This window comes from Primulina huaijiensis, chromosome 3, assembly GCF_012295235.1.
Source record: "Primulina huaijiensis isolate GDHJ02 chromosome 3, ASM1229523v2, whole genome shotgun sequence".
Taxonomy (NCBI): Eukaryota; Viridiplantae; Streptophyta; class Magnoliopsida; order Lamiales; family Gesneriaceae; genus Primulina; species Primulina huaijiensis.
In genome coordinates, this window is record NC_133308.1 from 1,255,280 (window position 1) to 1,272,275 (window position 16,996).

The following is a 16,996-nucleotide window of genomic DNA, read 5'->3' on the forward strand; positions in this document are numbered from 1 at the left end:
ATATTATTTATCTTTTTATTTATTATTTATTTATTACAATTTGTGATCTTAAATTAACTTATTTTATTGTCTAACTCGCCAAAATTTAATGAAATAACCGTCGTGGAAAACTTCAACTTAGCATAAAAGACAATATTCTTGTGTTAGGTTCAACTTCCCTAATGTAGACTTCGGAATTGAATCATCTATATATAGACTCATATGTGTTTGACGAGGTTTGAAGCGAAAATTTAAAATTGATGTAAAAGTTCAATTAGTGAATAATAAATGTAATAAATAATACATAAATATATCAGAAACAATATATTATATTAAAAAAAAAGTCAATAAATATTTGAAATAATATATAAATACTACTCGTCTAACTGTTTTTAGAGACAAATATTCTTATCAAATCTGTATAATCAATTTGTCGGACCATTTATTTTGTCAATCAACAACATATTTAACACATTTAGCCTATATTGTGACGTTGACTGAAGATAAGTCTTCATTAAGTTCAATTTCAATAAGTTCTTTTTGAATATGTAACTGTTACTAATATGATTAACAAAATCTTATAGACAAGTATTTTAGAATGAATCATTAGTTTCACCAAACGTTGTAGCAATTTTGCATAAATTTTTCATAAAATGATTGAAACACAGTATGAAATTGAACAAAACAAGAATAAAAAAAGGTTTAATAGAATTTGATGATGGCATATGTTTCTTAAATTTAATCGATTAATGGGAAATATTAAAGAATGTTAGAAGAGAGATTGCAACTAATAAAGCATGAAATATAATATATATACATCAAATTGATTGACTATATGGATCCATTCCAAGAAAGCAACAAACTTTATTAAGTCGTGAAATGAAAATAGAAAAAAAAAAAAAAGGCTTTCCATTTACATAAAAATAGTTCCATGATTATTGTCTTTGAGAAACAAAGATTATCTTCAAAGTTGAAAATATATTGCAAAGTAGTACTTATGCGTTACATTTGGATCCCTCCTCAAATCTTATGGTATTGTTCATACTATCCACATCACATGACATGTATGCTGAGTAGATAAATAATAATCACTCTTTCAACCATAATATATGAATCGGTACACATGTCATATACTGAGTGAATGATTAGATAACTGTCAAACCCTTATTGATGTTTTCAATAAATCAAAATATTGTACACGAACTTAGACAATGAAACCCCCCCAATACTGAAAGCATTAATAAGATTTGGGTCCAATACAAGAATGCAAAAGTACACTACAAAAGCAAGTATCTCACATAGGCAAATTTTTGCATGTTAATTTTCTGCTTTTTTCACCCAATTCTCTCATTCACGTTTAACCAATTTCTCGAGTTAATTTTCTGTCCAATAACGAACAATGAACAAACCATGATCATCTGTACCCCTGATGAAAAGTTCCAACATTAAGCTAACTGATCTACTAGACCTACATCAATTTGAGTCAGTTGAAATTGCTAATCAGCCATGTTAAGAAAAATTCTTCTGTAAGATCATCCTCTAGCTTTCTTTGGATTATGGCCTGTCTTCCGTTTGTGGCGACTGAAGTCCGACACGAACCGAAAAGTCTGGCCACACCCTGACTCGTTGCAAATATAGGGTCGAGCCCCTGTGTGAACTCTAATGTGTTCGGTCCTTGCCCATGCCCACTTAAATGACATCTTGCAGCCTTTCCAGGGACATTTCAGAGGACGGTCATCGAGATGAACACGTCGGTGCTGCACCAAATACTTGTGCGAAAAAAACTTTTTCCCACATCCCTTCACTGGGCAGATGTTTCTTTTGTGCATGGTCAGCTCGTGTTTCGATCCAAAACTCATGGTGCACCCCTCTACGTCACATAGATGTTCGTTTTCCTCATCTCTTGCTCTTGCTACCTTGTTAGGAGAAGTGGCAGAAGATTTCATGGTTGGACGTTTCTTTGTATTTGTATCTTTTCGCAGCTTCTTTACTGCTATTTTCAGTTTACTCGATCTGGGCTCTATATCTTTACGAGTCTTTGCAGCTCTTTTCCTTAGTCGTGTGCTGGGACCACCATCATCCTCATCTTCAATGAGTAAGTTAGACCATTTCCCGCTGTTCTCGTGATTTTTCTTATGCTCACGAGTCACCATTAGCCTCGTTCCAAAATTACTCTTAGTTAGCTTGCAATAGATGCTTGGTGGGATTTCTTGTGGCGATTCATCCAAATTTTTGGAGTTATTTCTCTCTTCCTTCAATCTTTTAATTCCACGCTCGCTCTTAATTTGCTTACAAAAGTTGCCAATTGGAATGTTTTCAAATGATTCATCAAACTTTTCATCCTCAGAACTCTCTTTCTCCACTCGCTTGGTTCTACTCTTGCTCCTAATTTGAGTCCAACAGTTGCTGAGTGGAAATTCTTCAGCAGATTCATCCAAATTTTTGGCCTCGGTAGTCTCTTTCTTCAATAGTTTAGTCCCACACTTATTTTTAACTTGCTTACGGCTTTTACTGAGTGCATGATCTTGAGGTGGTTCATCCACATTTTCCACCTCAAGAGTCATGGCTTTCAAATGTGAGCTATTTTCATCCGTGCTTTTCCTCTTTCCTCTGCTTTTGCTGGTTTTAGAAGTTGTTTCAGCAGCTTGGTAGCAGTCCGACAGCTTCTCGGATCTCAGATCAGGCCAATCTACCAGGGCAGTAATCCCCTTTTCCTGCTCCATTTCTTCTAAATTCTGGTCAACTAACAGCGGATGAGCCTGACTAGACATCCACACTTTGCCGCACCATTTTCCGGCAACAACTATCTTTCTCTGCCTGCCCGATCCCTTTCCTTCAAATTCACTATTAGATGATGGACCATTAACTGGGCTTCTGCGTCCAAAAGCACTATAAAGAACAGAGTTGTATGGCATCTGTTTACAGTAGAGAGGGGAGCGACAAAGATTCGCGCTGTAGAAAAGGTTTATGCCCATTTTCACAGCCCAGTCTCCATTTCCATGTATGGCGTTTTCACTATCTAAAGCTAATTGTATCCTCTCTTTGTCCTCCTCACTGGCCTCCCTGAATGGAATTTCATTCCAGAGGTAGTCGTTTTCCAGTTCTTCTGCAACTTTTTTTGCTTGAGATTCTAATCTGGGATAGTCTGCAACAACAACAAAGACGCTCATGAAAAAAAAATCTAGCTGGAAGCTAGTAATGTAGTTTCTAAAACACAAAGTATTGTCCACTGTGAATATCTTGAAATTCTGATTTTATTAAACATAGGGGTACCAAGTTTAGGAACAGGGAAATTTTGGTAGGTCAAGAGTACTTCAAAGTTGTGAATGCAAAAGAATCTCACCAGGATGACAGACAAGGAAAACATGGGCACCACCAATTGAATTAAGCTGTTTTTCCACTTCCATGGCATGATGAAGGCAGAATACGTGGAATCGAGAAGAGTCCTCATCAGATCTAGGGTACAAGGATAAAGATGTTTCTATTGATACAAAACCGGTGCTCATTGTTGCTTTGCTCTCATGGGCCACAGGTTTACCATTTAGCACGTCAAGTATTCTTTGATGTCTAAACCTGTCAGTTAATGAGTTTGAGTCCATCACTGCACAGTCACTGGTTTGAACTTCCGAGTCAGAACTTCGGTGATTTGTTTCATTGCATGTTTCTCTAGCTAGGCCAAAATTTGTGTAGGAATCAGAATTGTGCAAATAAACTTCTTTTCCGCAACTGATATTTGAATCGGTATTCTCACAAGCATGTCCACTGTCCAAGTAGCTGCTTTCTCCAGTTCCCCTGGCTTTGGCAAGAAACTCTTCTTCATCCTCATTCTCCTCGGAATCGGAGGAATTACCATATGCCAAAGCCAATAGGCCAAGAGAAGAAGGGCCTTTATTACTTGCTTCGTTATTAGAATCCATTTCTAAGCTTTCATCATCCAAAGCTCGAACTCGATTACCAGTATATGGTGGGATATCAAGGAGTCCATATTTCTGCACCATCCCTACAAAAGAACACAAGAAGCTCACAACATAGGCCACAGATAGTCGCCAAAAGTCGCTCACTATTATTTGGTTTGGGATCATCAACAAAATAGGCACCATTTTATAATGGTCTTGTTTTTCCACCAAGTTATAAATATTGTTCACACAAAATAGAACTTCACTTGCATATCCACATAAACAGAAACAACACATGACAATGCAACACCAAGTGAAAAAATTGAGACAAAACATTAGATTTGCACGATTACTTTTACTGAAAAATAAAATAAATTATGTATTATAATAATTTAACCTATTATATTACCTGAACAAGAATTCATTTGAGGGTTTGCAGCATCACTTATGGGATTGTGGTCGCTACAAGCTATACCCCAGTCATTAAATATGCTACAATCAGCTGACTTCAGGTACTGAGCAGTGGCCTTTGTGGGTTGAACTATGGCAACACATGTGAAACACAGAATTCCACAAGTGACACATGTAAACAATCCCTGCTCATATTGAGAAGCCTTCTTTACATCGGAATCAGGACGCTCCGTATAACGCATGTCATTACTATTACCTAAAGAAAAAGGGGTTTCCTTTACATCACAGAACCTCTCTTTAACCTGCATCCTGTCTAGAGTAAAATCATCATGAACATTACAGCTTGAAGTTTTCGACTCAACATTAGGACTGCATAATCCAGGGAACCTAAACTTTGTTGTAAAATGGAATCCATCTTGTGAATTTGGGGACGTTATGAGATTCAGAGAATTTTGAGGAAGAAGGACGATAGATGATCCTTTCCCAAGAATGTGAAGGATATTGTTATTCTGCATCATATCCCGGCAAAATAGCTCTTTGATCAATATTTCTCCTTCATCCTTGTTTTTCTCCTTTAATCGAGAACTCCGTGGTTTCATGGCAATGCTCTTTGGTACCCTACAGCAAAATAAATACAAATGCTGAAGAAAGATAATCCACATGCCATATTTTAATAGATGTCTTTAAACCAAACGACATAACTATAATTGCTTATTGTAAGAATACTAGAATAGTGACCCTACATTTTTATAAGGACGATACTAGCTGAAGTATCTGACAGGACAAGCCATATATCATACAATAATAAGAAGACACAGAGCAACTCAAACATGAAACACCAATTATTGTAAGAATGCATGTTCGCTTCAATTCTTTTACTGATGACTTAGAGCACATGGTTTCCATTATTGACAACCAAGTCGTAGTGCAACAATCTGTCGAAGCAGCATTAGTAGAAGACAGTTTTAGAAGCGAGTCCATTATGGCCAGGTATGTTTAGTTACTTTTTTTGGTGGGGGAGCAAGCGAGAGGATGAGCATAATAATTGGAATCACCAGGGGAGAACATAGAATAGAACTGTACTCTAGCACGATAATAATAGGATAAAACTGAATTGGAAAAATGTAGAGCATCCAAGCAAAACAATGATGGCAAACTGATTTCAAGCAAATCTCAAGTAAGCACAACTAGAAGAATGTCCATCTAGCTCATTCAACATAAAAATCCCAAATTAAATGAAGCATTCTCTATCAAATAAAGAGAGAACAGAGATAAATCTATTAGGTTGCTTTTTAGAATTTGAAATATATATTATTAATTCAACATCTTGAACACAACATAAATCTTTTTAACAATGAAAATTGAGGATTTTCAAATGCAATCTGAAGATAAAACATATAATTTTGGTTTTGCAAAAAAAAATAATATTGATATAGAGGATTGTAAACCATTAAGGTATTCCATATGCAAAATTAAAATTTAAAAAACTACAAGAGTTGCAAAATTGGGAGGGCTGTAACGACGGAGAGCGAACTCTATCATTACAAGTGTTCGGTCCTGCAGGCATACTAAGGGATAGCGTACTCTATCAAACTAAAAAACATCCACGTGTTATCTAATATGGATGTTACGAAGTCTTGAATGATAACAAAATAAATATTCATTTGCATACAAGCACAAATGAAAAATCAATACCTTGCAATTCACTCGAAATGCATCATCACTACATTTAAGGCATGCATAAAAGGCTTTCAGCTTTTAAGGGGCACCAAGGCTCGTGCTGTAAATTTGAGGCGCACACTTCGTTGAGAGGTTGCACCTTGACTTACATCTAGGTGCACCTCTTGAAAGATTTTTATAACCATAATTTGGAGTGAGAGAGTTAAAAAAAATGCATTAATGGTGCATTTTGCAGAACACGACACTCAAAAACCCCAAATGACTGTCTTATCAATGAGTGCAGCAGTAAGGGATTAAGATTATAAGGGCTTCTTTTTCATCCAAATTTATTGATGAGCAAATGCACGGGTTTATGAGGTTCAAATTTAGAGTTCCAATTCATGAAAGTAGCTAAACTCTTATCACTTAAGATGAATCAGGTTTTAACACAAAATTATTTCTGGAAAATTGTATTTGGCTATTTCCTTATACGAATCAAAAGGACATGATAGAAAACAAACCTTGAACATAACGAAAGTGCTAGATCATACAGTAACTGGAAGTGAGAGACCATAGGAGGACAATTGATTGATGCCCTTCGAATTGCGGCATCTTTAGCAACCCTCAACCATTCAGGAGTAGCAATATTAGCTGCCTCTCCACAATTAAATCCTAAAATGACAGTATTGTGTAAAAATGAATAATTTTACATTTCAAGAATATAGATCTTATGCAACTTCTCTTGACAGTTGAATTCTGAGATATCAAAATTGAAAAGTGTACGTGTCTTACCATGACTGAACCCAGAGTGATAGGCTCTTGGAAAAGTCACGACAAATTCTCCAGCATTTTGCACCAACCTAACTCAAGATAGTATAAAAGTAAGGATTACATGTTCAGATGAAGAGCAAAAGTAAATAGGGACATGATAATGCAGCAAAGTGTCACCTGCAGCATGGGACACCAGCATTAAGAAGTACTTCAGGAGACATGACTGTTGTCTTCTCACCAAGTGTAGCAAATGTCACTGGATGAAAAGATATAATGATAAATATACACATTAAATAGATAAAGACAAAAATTCAGGGGCAACCAAACAATGAGAAGTGTCATGAATAAATACACACACACAAAAAAACGCTCTGAATATAACAGAAGCCGTTGAGCCTCAAGTTGTGAGTGTGTGTGCGTGATCGCGCGTGCGTGTGCATATATACATAAAATCTCATCTATAACCCGCTCAAAGAAGCATTTGTTGTTCCTCACAACTAGAATAACCCCTAAATTTGGATCTTCTTTCTTTGGGGGTGGTGTGGACTGTGGAGGGGTAAAATGAAAAGGCTAATAAATTCCATCTAAAATGTGAAATAATCTACAAACCAAAATCAGCATTCCAAAATATTCCTTGAAGAATATCTGTTTCCAGAATCCATCAGCTTTAAACATGACATGCAAAAACTGTATGGTGTGTAACACGGTTTGGCCTTTAGAGATAGGGTTGACACATCAGGTTTTCAAACAGTAAATAGCACCAAAATGCACAAGCAGTAAACATCCATTTCTGTATTTTGCTTGATACATGTTCATTTTGGTTACAAATACAAAATCTCCTCGATACGTCCTTCAATCTGATGAGTCCATGTTATGCCGGTTCCTGGTTTCAAATAACAACTCCAAACAGAAGACAAGAATGAAGAACAAAGGTAAGTTCAAGAACTGAAATATAGAAATAATACTGATAGTGTTTTCCCAAAGACAAAACAGAATAACAAATGAACGGAATGAATAACCAACTCCTCTCCCTCACTCTCTTATTCCCCCTTCCCACGTGATACTTCGGTACTTCCTAAATGGGCCTCCTAGTGTAAACAAATCTTATCTTGGGCCATAGATTATCTTCCAGGCCCCTAACAATAATTACCAGATCTTCTCTGGGAAAACACTATCAATATTATTTCTATATTTCAGTTCTTGAATTTACCTTTGTTCTTCATTCTTGTCTTCTGTTTGGAGTTGTTATTTGAATCCAGGAACCAGCATAACAAATTAACGGAATGAATAACTAACTCCCCTCCCTCACTCTCTCTTATTCCCTCTTCCCACGTGATACTTCCTAAATGGGCCTCCTAGTGTAAACAAATCTTATCTTGGGCCTTTAATTGTCTTCCAGGCCCCTAGCAGTCCAGAACTCACAAGAGGATCGATTATAATTGTTGGAGATGTTGGAAGCCATAGACAGCTTATTCCAGTACCGAAATCACAATTCTGTGTAAGCACCACTTTGATCAATAGATTAACTAAGGAGTCAATCAATTGTCCTCATTCATGATAATATGTTAAAAATGGATATATGTTGCCGAAAGAACAGAAACTTATGATATTGAAGTTATCTATTGCCAGTCAAACGAGGGGAATCACTTCCAAAGTAAAGGCCAAAAAGAAAACTACTTTCTATTTTCAGCCATAAACTAATATTTAACATCTTTTCCAACACAGCTTCAGAACTAACAAATAATTAGTAAGCATATTTATCAATCATAGGTTGTGGGGGATGATGCAGCAGTTACCAGCACTAAAATAGATATGGAAACACGGTTTGGACATTTGAATGAAATTCAGCTCGAGAAAGGCTTCGCTGCTCAATTCAACAATCATTTAAGATTCTAAAAAGGGGATTTTGAAAATCGGAAATCCTCCATGAGCTCACAACAATGTAAAACAGAGCATCTCAATAAAAAAATGGCACGCAAATTTTCTTCAAAAAATCTGATATTCACATTAATCTCAATTTTTATGAGTCAACTATAAACTTACCAAGTGGATTGATTTCTCCACCGTAACCATGTTCCCTGATCACTTCCTCAAAAGCAAAAGCTGCCTCATGTGGCACACCATACCATGTCTTTCCGGCACCCATATGTAAATAATTCAAACTATGAAAATCATGATCCTCTACATGCCACGCAAACCAGCTAAACATCATTGCAACATAAACCATAGGCGAAGTCACTCCCGGAATCTCCTCCTTCATGAACCTCAATAAAGACACACTCACCCTGGACACTCCCCTCATGTTCCAATCGCTCTCTCCCACAGTCACCACACCCTCACTCTTCTTGACATTGCTCCTCCTTGTCACAAATGCCGATCCTGGCATGTCATTTGCGTACTCCACCGAGAAGGGCTTATCTACAGTGGCATTCCAAAAAAGGGTCTCCGTTTCCAATGCATTTAACTCCTTTTTTGCATACTTTTTCAAGTAACTCTTTTCAAAACTCTTAGCCTTTGCCTCAAACTCCGACAGAGTATACTTCTCACCACTCAACCACACCGATTTCTTCACGGGGCGGTGCTTCCTCGGGCAGAACCCGATTTGCTGTTGCCGTGTGGTAAAAGTAGAGCCTGGATTCAACTCTTTTGCCCGAGCTAGAAGAGACCTGTTAAAATTAGCAATAACAGTTTTCTTGGAACCTGCAGGCACAGGGGGGACAATTTTGCAAATACCATATTTAGCGGCCTCTTTTTCAATCTTGAAAATGTACCCAATTGGATCTTGAAACTCAGCTAAAGTGGGGTGATACTCTGGCGCCACCGGCATAGATTTTAACCATGGAGGAACCTCAAAACTCGCACCACAGTTCACTTCAGCCGCCATTAGTGAGTAAAACAAACAACTAATAAACTTACGAAATCATATCAACGAACCAATAAGGATACAGAAACAACTGTGCACAAAAATTTGAATATGCATGTCACCAAATGTGAGATCTGGGGGGTTCACAAGGGAAGCATTAAGAAGTATAGAATGCTGAAATTAGTCGAAGAATGGATTTTGAGATTCCCTTTCTCTCTTTTCTAACATTTTTCTGCTATTTTTTTGGGTTTAACGGGGTAATATATAATTATTTTTTTTGGGTGTTGTTCGTCTCTCCTCTGTTTCTTGGTGAGAAACGAACAGAGGAGAGGAGAAAAGGTTGATGCGAGTGTGGACTGTGCAGTGGTGGTTTAGTTCAAGGTTGGGCAAATGACTGTGACTTTGGATAAAATTACTGTTCTGCCATTATATTTCTTTATTATTGGTGTTTTTTTTTTACTAAAATTCTAAAAAGTTAATTTTTAACTTGTAAGTTTGAACTTTTCTGAATATTCGTTTATTTTCAAAAAATCTTAAATAATTGAGTTCGAGTTCGAAATTTCGTTTAAATTTATGTTATTATCAGATGAATTATGAGTCATCGAAATTATCTTCAAATTTCAGCATTATATATTTTTTTTTTTAGAAAATTCATGTTTATTTGACTTTTTAGTAAATTAAATAAATTTTTTATTACATATATATATTATACATCCAATCCTTTTGGTACATGTAATGTGGAGTAGGTCTTTTGTGAGATGGTCTCACGAATCTTTATATGTGAGACGGGTCAAACCTACCGATATTCACAATAAAAAGTAATACTCTTAGCATAAAAAGTAATATTTTTTTATGAATGACCAAATAAGAGACACTCTTAACATAAAAAAATAATATTTGTTCATGGATTACCCAAATAAGATATCAGCACAAAATACGACCTGTGAGACCGTCTCATACAAGTTTTTGCCTATAATATGTAGAGTGGTTAAAAAGTTTTTTTTTAATATGCGAGACATGCTATCGTAAAATAAATAAAAGAAATAAATAAAAATTTCTTTTAAGAAAAAGATGGAAAATATTTTTTTATTTATAAAAATGAAATATTTGAGAAAAAAAATAAATAATTATAAATATTTTATTGGATTTTTAATTTTATATATTTATTCTTATTTTTTCCATTTTAAAAAATCATGAAACCCTGTGTCCAGTTACACGCCAAACCTCAACCAGCTGAACTGATCCAGCGTTCTTCTAGTGCCCAAAAAGAACGAAGACGTTCCGGATGTCATCGTCACCATCTCCGCTATGCCAGCACCTTTCATAGAAAAGAATCTCCGGCGGCGGTTGCGTCCCGCAGTCAAACTCAAGTGGGCACCACAACTATCCTTGTATTCCACTTCCGCCCCAGCTATTTCTGTGCCTGATGTAGAGCAACGTTGAATCATGATATTCCACCTAAGATTCGATATTTTTCCTTTTTTTGCATCTGGGGTTTATGGGTTTTTTGGGGAGTGGTTGATATCATGAGAAAATTGGTTCTTTTTTTTATTATGGGACGGGAAATGATCTCCTGTTCTGCAACGGTGTTCATTGATTTATGGATTTGCAGAGAAAAGAGGAAGGTCAACATGGTCGAAGCTACTCCTTTTTATACCAGGTGCCATTACTTTTGGCCTTGGCACTTGGCAGATCTTCAGAAGACAAGAAAAGTTAGCTTTTGTTTCTTTTTCATTTCTGGATCGTGCTATCTTACCTGCGGATATATGTTCCACAGAAGTGTTGGATTGTTTTCACTGAATGAGCATGTTTTCTGCTGTTTTAAAATATTGGCCAATTTGGAAGATATTTGGGAGTGGTAGTAACAAACTGCAAACTGTGATTATTTTTTAGTTAACGCACAAAATTGTGAGAATAGTGAACTGTTATTGCTCATTACTTAGGATCACTTTGTCACGTAGTTATTTGACAATCATCGTGCAACCTAACCAAACTGTCTGTTGATTTTGATGAAAACGACAAATTTCGTTGCATTTGGATTTTTAAGGAAAAATAAATAATAACTACATAACTCAAATGGATCTGGGCCTTGGTTGAAATCTGGTCCCTCCCACTCCCTCTTGTTTTGTATGTACAGATAAAAATGCTAGAGTTTCGGCAAAGTAGACTTGGAATTGAACCACTTAAAGGCAATCAAATTTCGTCTTCCATGGGCAACCCTGATTCTTTGGAGTTCAGGAGAATACAGTGTAGAGGAGCTTTTGATGACAAGAAGTCAGTATATGTTGGTCCAAGTTCAAGGAGTATTTCTAGACTCACTGAAAACGGATACTACCTTATAACACCCCTCATTCCGGTTCTTGGTGATCTTGAAAGGCAAAATGTTGGAGAGAATATTCAAATAAGCAAGCCAATAAATATTATCCGATGTTGCCCACCTTCCAGCTTTGCTATTTAATTATGTTAAGTAATGTAAGTTTTAAAAGAAGATTTGCATTGAGATGCAGAATTTGGTCTCCAAACCATGATCTGTTTGCTGGACAAAATTTTTAGTGAACATTTAAAACATCTTGACAATGTTTGCATGTGTTTGCATAAAGCTTTTTCTTTCTCCTACTAACACAATAGTTCTTTTGTAATTCAACTAGTCATCACTCAAAAATACTTTACCGTTATGCTTTGACTTTTAACTCAATATTTCATATTTAAGACTCTAAAATACCCCATAAACCTATAAATTAGCTTGATATACGAGAGTGTGACATCACCAAAACAATACATTTTTTCATGGCGTGACATCTGCAATAAAAAAAATCTCATTTAGAAGTTAAAATCAAGCATATATTCCAAAACGCATTTTCTCGTAATGTTTTCTGAAAACATTAAAAAACAGTTCCATATTACCATGCATTCCGATGATAAGGGGCAATATTTTTTTAGTTCACAAGTGTTCTGTGCTGTTATCACTAAAGATTTCCTTTTTGTTCTTATGACTATGATAGTGGCAATCCTTGATTTCTACTGTATTCATTATATATTATCCAAAGTTTGTTTGATGTATCCAATATACATTGTCAATTATTTTCATGGTTTCTTGAGAATACAGGTAAGTTTCTTGAAAATATCCTTGAATTTCTTGCAGTCTGCAATCACCTGTGCTAGTCAATAGAGGGTGGGTGCCGCGTAGTTGGAGAGACAAGGCGTTAGATGTTTCAGAGGATGATAGGCTGTCAAGTAATTCATCCACCCCAACTCGACATTGCAAAAATTTCTCGGTGGCAGTTTTGGTCTAACAAACCAAAAAACTTGAGGTTGCAAATTTTGTTTCTTTGTGTTTTGACGAGTTTTAATGGATGACTTAACTATGAAATAAAATTACAATGTATTAAAGCCGACAAGAGCATGATGCATCTGTCGTCTCTGTAGAAGTCCTTAGTGTTATAACTTATACGTGGTAGTGAGAAGCCAAGTATATTTGTGACACCAAATGATCCTGGTACCTCTCAGTGGCTTTATGTTGATGTTCCAGCAATTGCTCGAGCTTGTGGGCTTTCTGAGAAAGCACTCTATATGGAAGCTATCAATGACAATATCAAAGCAATCAGCCCGTACCCTGTTCCAAAGCATGCCAATGCGCTTAGTCGTAGCTCAGTTATGACACAAGATCATCTTAATTATACATTAATTTGGTATGTATCATTCTGTTGCCCTTTTGTTGGTCATTCACTCAAATTTGCACCCTTTTGTACTCGATACATCTTTTATCAAATGAGCTTGATTTGACTCTCTCTTAGTATTTTTCTCATTAAAATCCTAAATTTTCCTACCACCTCCATGTATTCTTGGCTTCCATTTTATTCCCATGATTTGTCGCAAACTACACGAAAATATGGGTTAATTGCATTAGGCACAATGTGAAAAAAGTCTACAAAGCATAACCACCCCTAGAAAAAAGTATGAGCAGATTCAAATATTCTCCGATGTTTGGTAAGGGTAATGCATGTCAAGTCAAGATGAGAAAAAATATTTCTCTCAAAAGTTAAAGATCAAATAAAAAGAATGAAAAGAAAATGGAGTAAATGTTGAAAAAAAAAGACGGGCAAAAAGATGATAGCCCACTGATCATTATCCTAAAACACGCTGCACAGACTGCACCACCGATCCACCGCCACCAACGCCGAGAATCTACATACCCCCGACGGCGGAGTCTGCGGCGACTCTTCCACGAATTCCGCCGGGGGTAGGACCCTCCCCTCAGCAAACAAAGCCCGCCCATTACGTGGCTGTCCTAGAACAATCCCTTCTTCCAGCTCCACCGCTGCACTGCCCGACTCTCCAAACCTCCTCTCCACTTCCAGATACTCTCCCAAAGACGCCCTTCTGGCGGCGTCACCCTCTTCCCCACACAACATCCACCACCTCCGCCTCTTCCGCGCCATAACCCCTCCCCTGACTTTCTCCGGTTTCCTGCTCCTCCGGCCTACAGTCGCCGCGGAGAGAGGATTCTCCCGCTGGGACGCGGCCCTGAAGGTGATGGCCTGGAGGGTCACGCCCATAAGGGTGCCCAGTGTGGTACTTCCATCATGGAAGAATGATCCTGTTGACTGCAAAAAAACACACCTTTCATTTTCAAGAAATAATTTGCGGGATTTTACTGGAAAGATCAAAAGGGTGAACAATATTTCTACCTCGGTGTCGAGATCAGAAGAAGACAGCGAAGAAGCGGAGGGGGAGGAGGGTGGTGGCACCATATCATTCGCCGGATCTAACATCAGTGCGTCACTCTGTGTGTGTGGAAATGGTGTTTTGTCGGTAGAAATGGAGGAAGCAACAACTATATCATGGCTACCAAGTGAAATCCAACGTAGAATAAGTTTTTTATTATTATTATTTTATTTTATAATTTTGAAATTGACTAGTGGATTAAATTATATTAGATAGGGAAATTGGCCTTCAGTCTCCAGCCGTCGATTTTTTTTGTGTTCAGTCACTGAGTACTTTTTTAATACTACATTTCCACATGAAGTGTACCACATTTTGTATGACATAGTACCACAATTTTGTGGGTAGGGAATGAACCCAAAGAAATATTTTGATTGAGGATTTTTCACCAATTTCTTCTACAATAAACTCGTTTCATAAAATGTTGATAAAAAGACCGACGCACTTCTTTTTAATAGAGAATAAATTTTTTATTTCAATGTAAGATGAACAGCTTTGATCATCATTTTTTCAGTACTAGTCGATAGTTGTATTTCTGATATACATTATCCATTTATTATTTGTCTGAAGTATTTATAATTTTTTGAAAAAGGATTTTTTTTCTCCTACTATTAAATACATATATATAAGATTTTTTGCACATCTTTTAAGTTAAAATTTACAATTCATTTATATTATTATTATTATTATTATTATTAATTATAAATTGAAGAAGGCTCCACACACCTAAAGTGAAAATGAAACTTTCCACCTAAGTAAGGTGAACAATAATTCTGTGAAATGTTGCATGGAAAGCAAATGGACCACTCGATGTACACAATTGATATCCCAACAAATTTTATAGTTGGTTGGAAGCAGTGTTTTCTAAATCGATCCGATCAATTCATGTATTTTAATTTTTTTTAAAAAAAATTTATGTCTAAATTTTAAAATATTATTTTTTTGGTTATATAATCGATTTTGAATTTTATTAAAATATTATTTTAGTAATATTAGACTTTTATTTTGATTTTTTTTTTACTTTTTAAAAAATATATATTTATATTTTATTATATGTATTGTTTAGATTTTAAACTTGAATAAATATATTTTTTATTATATATATATATATACGCATTTAAGATATTTAAAATTTAAAATATATTATTTACTATATTATATTATTTTATATAATATAACGATTTTCCGGTCCGACCGTAAGTCGGTTAAACTATTTTTTAAGGTAAATCGGCTCGATTACTGGTACGATTATTAAAATATTGATTTGAATATTAACAGTGTGTTTGGATATATATATATTTCTTAAATATTTTGATAATATTTGGAAAAAACTTTTAACTTTTTAATGTGCTTAAAATTAAAATTCATAGTTTGATATTTATTCTCCAACTTCTTAAAAAAATAATAGAAAGTATTTTTTTTATTGTCTATTCAAATAAAAATGGTTTTGTTCTTCACACATATTAAAATGTTCATCTTGATAAATCACTTGTATTGCTAACATGTATTAATTAATATACGATCTCTTCAATCAGAAAATGTCATCAAAGGTATTGCTCTAGATCCAATGTACTTGAGCATGTAGTGTCCAATAAATTTATTGATAGACGATTTTACGTATGTATTTTTGTGAAGCTAATTGATTTAATTTATATTTAGAATAAAAATTAATATTTTTGACATAAAAAAAATATTTTTTATCAGTCAAATTAGATAGAAAATATGTTTCACGAAATTGAATCGAGACTTTCTACACGCTCTTTTGCCTATATATTTATCTTAAATGAAACCGTCTTCATTTATTTTTTCTGATAACATGTTCTTTAATTATATACTCATAAAAATCAAGAATCTATCGATACTTCTTCATTCTGACAAAACTAATTATCTTTTATAGGTTTAGAGAATTTTAACCATCATATTTTCTATCGGACAATAAAAGTTTAAAATAAGCATATATTTCTAACATCTAGTTTATGTATAAAAAAAAAAGACGTATTAAAATAAAATTGTTTATTATATATGAGTGAAAAATATTATAATATATGTAAACTTATGTGAAAAAGATTAATTTTTATGATAAAAATATTACTTTTTATATGAGATTTATTATCTTTTATCTCATGTGTTATTCGTCATTCATCCATGAGCCAAAATATTGGGATTACAAACAAATATATTTTATCTTCATTTAATTAAATAGATATCATAAAACCTATTTAAAAATCATATCTCAATAAAAACATTTATTATATCATCCGTAACACAAAAAAATATTTTGGAAATTTTTTATGTTAATGTAATTTATACAAGAATATTATGTAATATAAATTCGGGAATAAAGAAGAATGGACAAGTCTTAAATGTCGCTGTAATAAAAATTTTTTTAAAAAAATATGGACACAATCTGATCACCGATTACGTTGGCCAACTCTTGCGTCAATGCCACCCACAACTGAATCCGAGTCCTCTCAGTATACTTGTCTCTCCCGACGCTATTTCTTCCCTCGATCACGTTCAAAGAAAATAAATAACAGGAATAAGGAAGTCTTGAATCAAGTCAATGGCAGAGGCCAAGATCTACGAACTTAACAATTGCNAAAAAAAAAAAAAAAAAAAAACCCACGTGATTTTAGTCTCGATCTTGTTATTTTCTTGTGAAAAAAAAAGTGAATCTTGGCGTGTTGTCGAGGGT

General features: G+C 35.1%; 3 protein-coding genes across 3 annotated transcripts; 1 reads left to right on the top strand and 2 right to left on the bottom strand.

The window, feature by feature from the left end:
• Positions 1–1,175: 1,175 nt before the first annotated feature.
• LOC140972858 (lysine-specific demethylase REF6-like) lies at positions 1,176–9,937 on the bottom strand. The gene is made up of 7 exons (XM_073435316.1): positions 8,760–9,937; positions 6,894–6,972; positions 6,738–6,805; positions 6,467–6,617; positions 4,285–4,904; positions 3,323–3,979; positions 1,176–3,124 (listed from the first exon to the last, which is right to left on the bottom strand). The coding sequence occupies exons 1-7, from the start codon at positions 9,598–9,600 to the stop codon at positions 1,512–1,514; spliced, it is 4,029 nt and encodes a 1,342-aa protein (XP_073291417.1). The 5' UTR covers positions 9,601–9,937; the 3' UTR covers positions 1,176–1,511.
• Positions 9,938–10,783: 846 nt separating this feature from the next.
• On the top strand, positions 10,784–13,384 carry LOC140972860 (surfeit locus protein 1-like). The gene is made up of 3 exons (XM_073435319.1): positions 10,784–11,291; positions 11,717–11,955; positions 12,722–13,384. The coding sequence occupies exons 1-3, from the start codon at positions 11,106–11,108 to the stop codon at positions 12,870–12,872; spliced, it is 576 nt and encodes a 191-aa protein (XP_073291420.1). The 5' UTR covers positions 10,784–11,105; the 3' UTR covers positions 12,873–13,384.
• Positions 13,385–13,524: 140 nt separating this feature from the next.
• Positions 13,525–14,471, bottom strand: LOC140972859 (uncharacterized protein At3g17950-like). The gene is made up of 2 exons (XM_073435318.1): positions 14,268–14,471; positions 13,525–14,183 (listed from the first exon to the last, which is right to left on the bottom strand). Exons 1-2 carry the CDS (start codon positions 14,349–14,351, stop codon positions 13,710–13,712), a joined length of 558 nt encoding a protein of 185 aa, XP_073291419.1. The 5' UTR covers positions 14,352–14,471; the 3' UTR covers positions 13,525–13,709.
• Between the last annotated feature and the right edge of the window lie 2,525 nt (positions 14,472–16,996).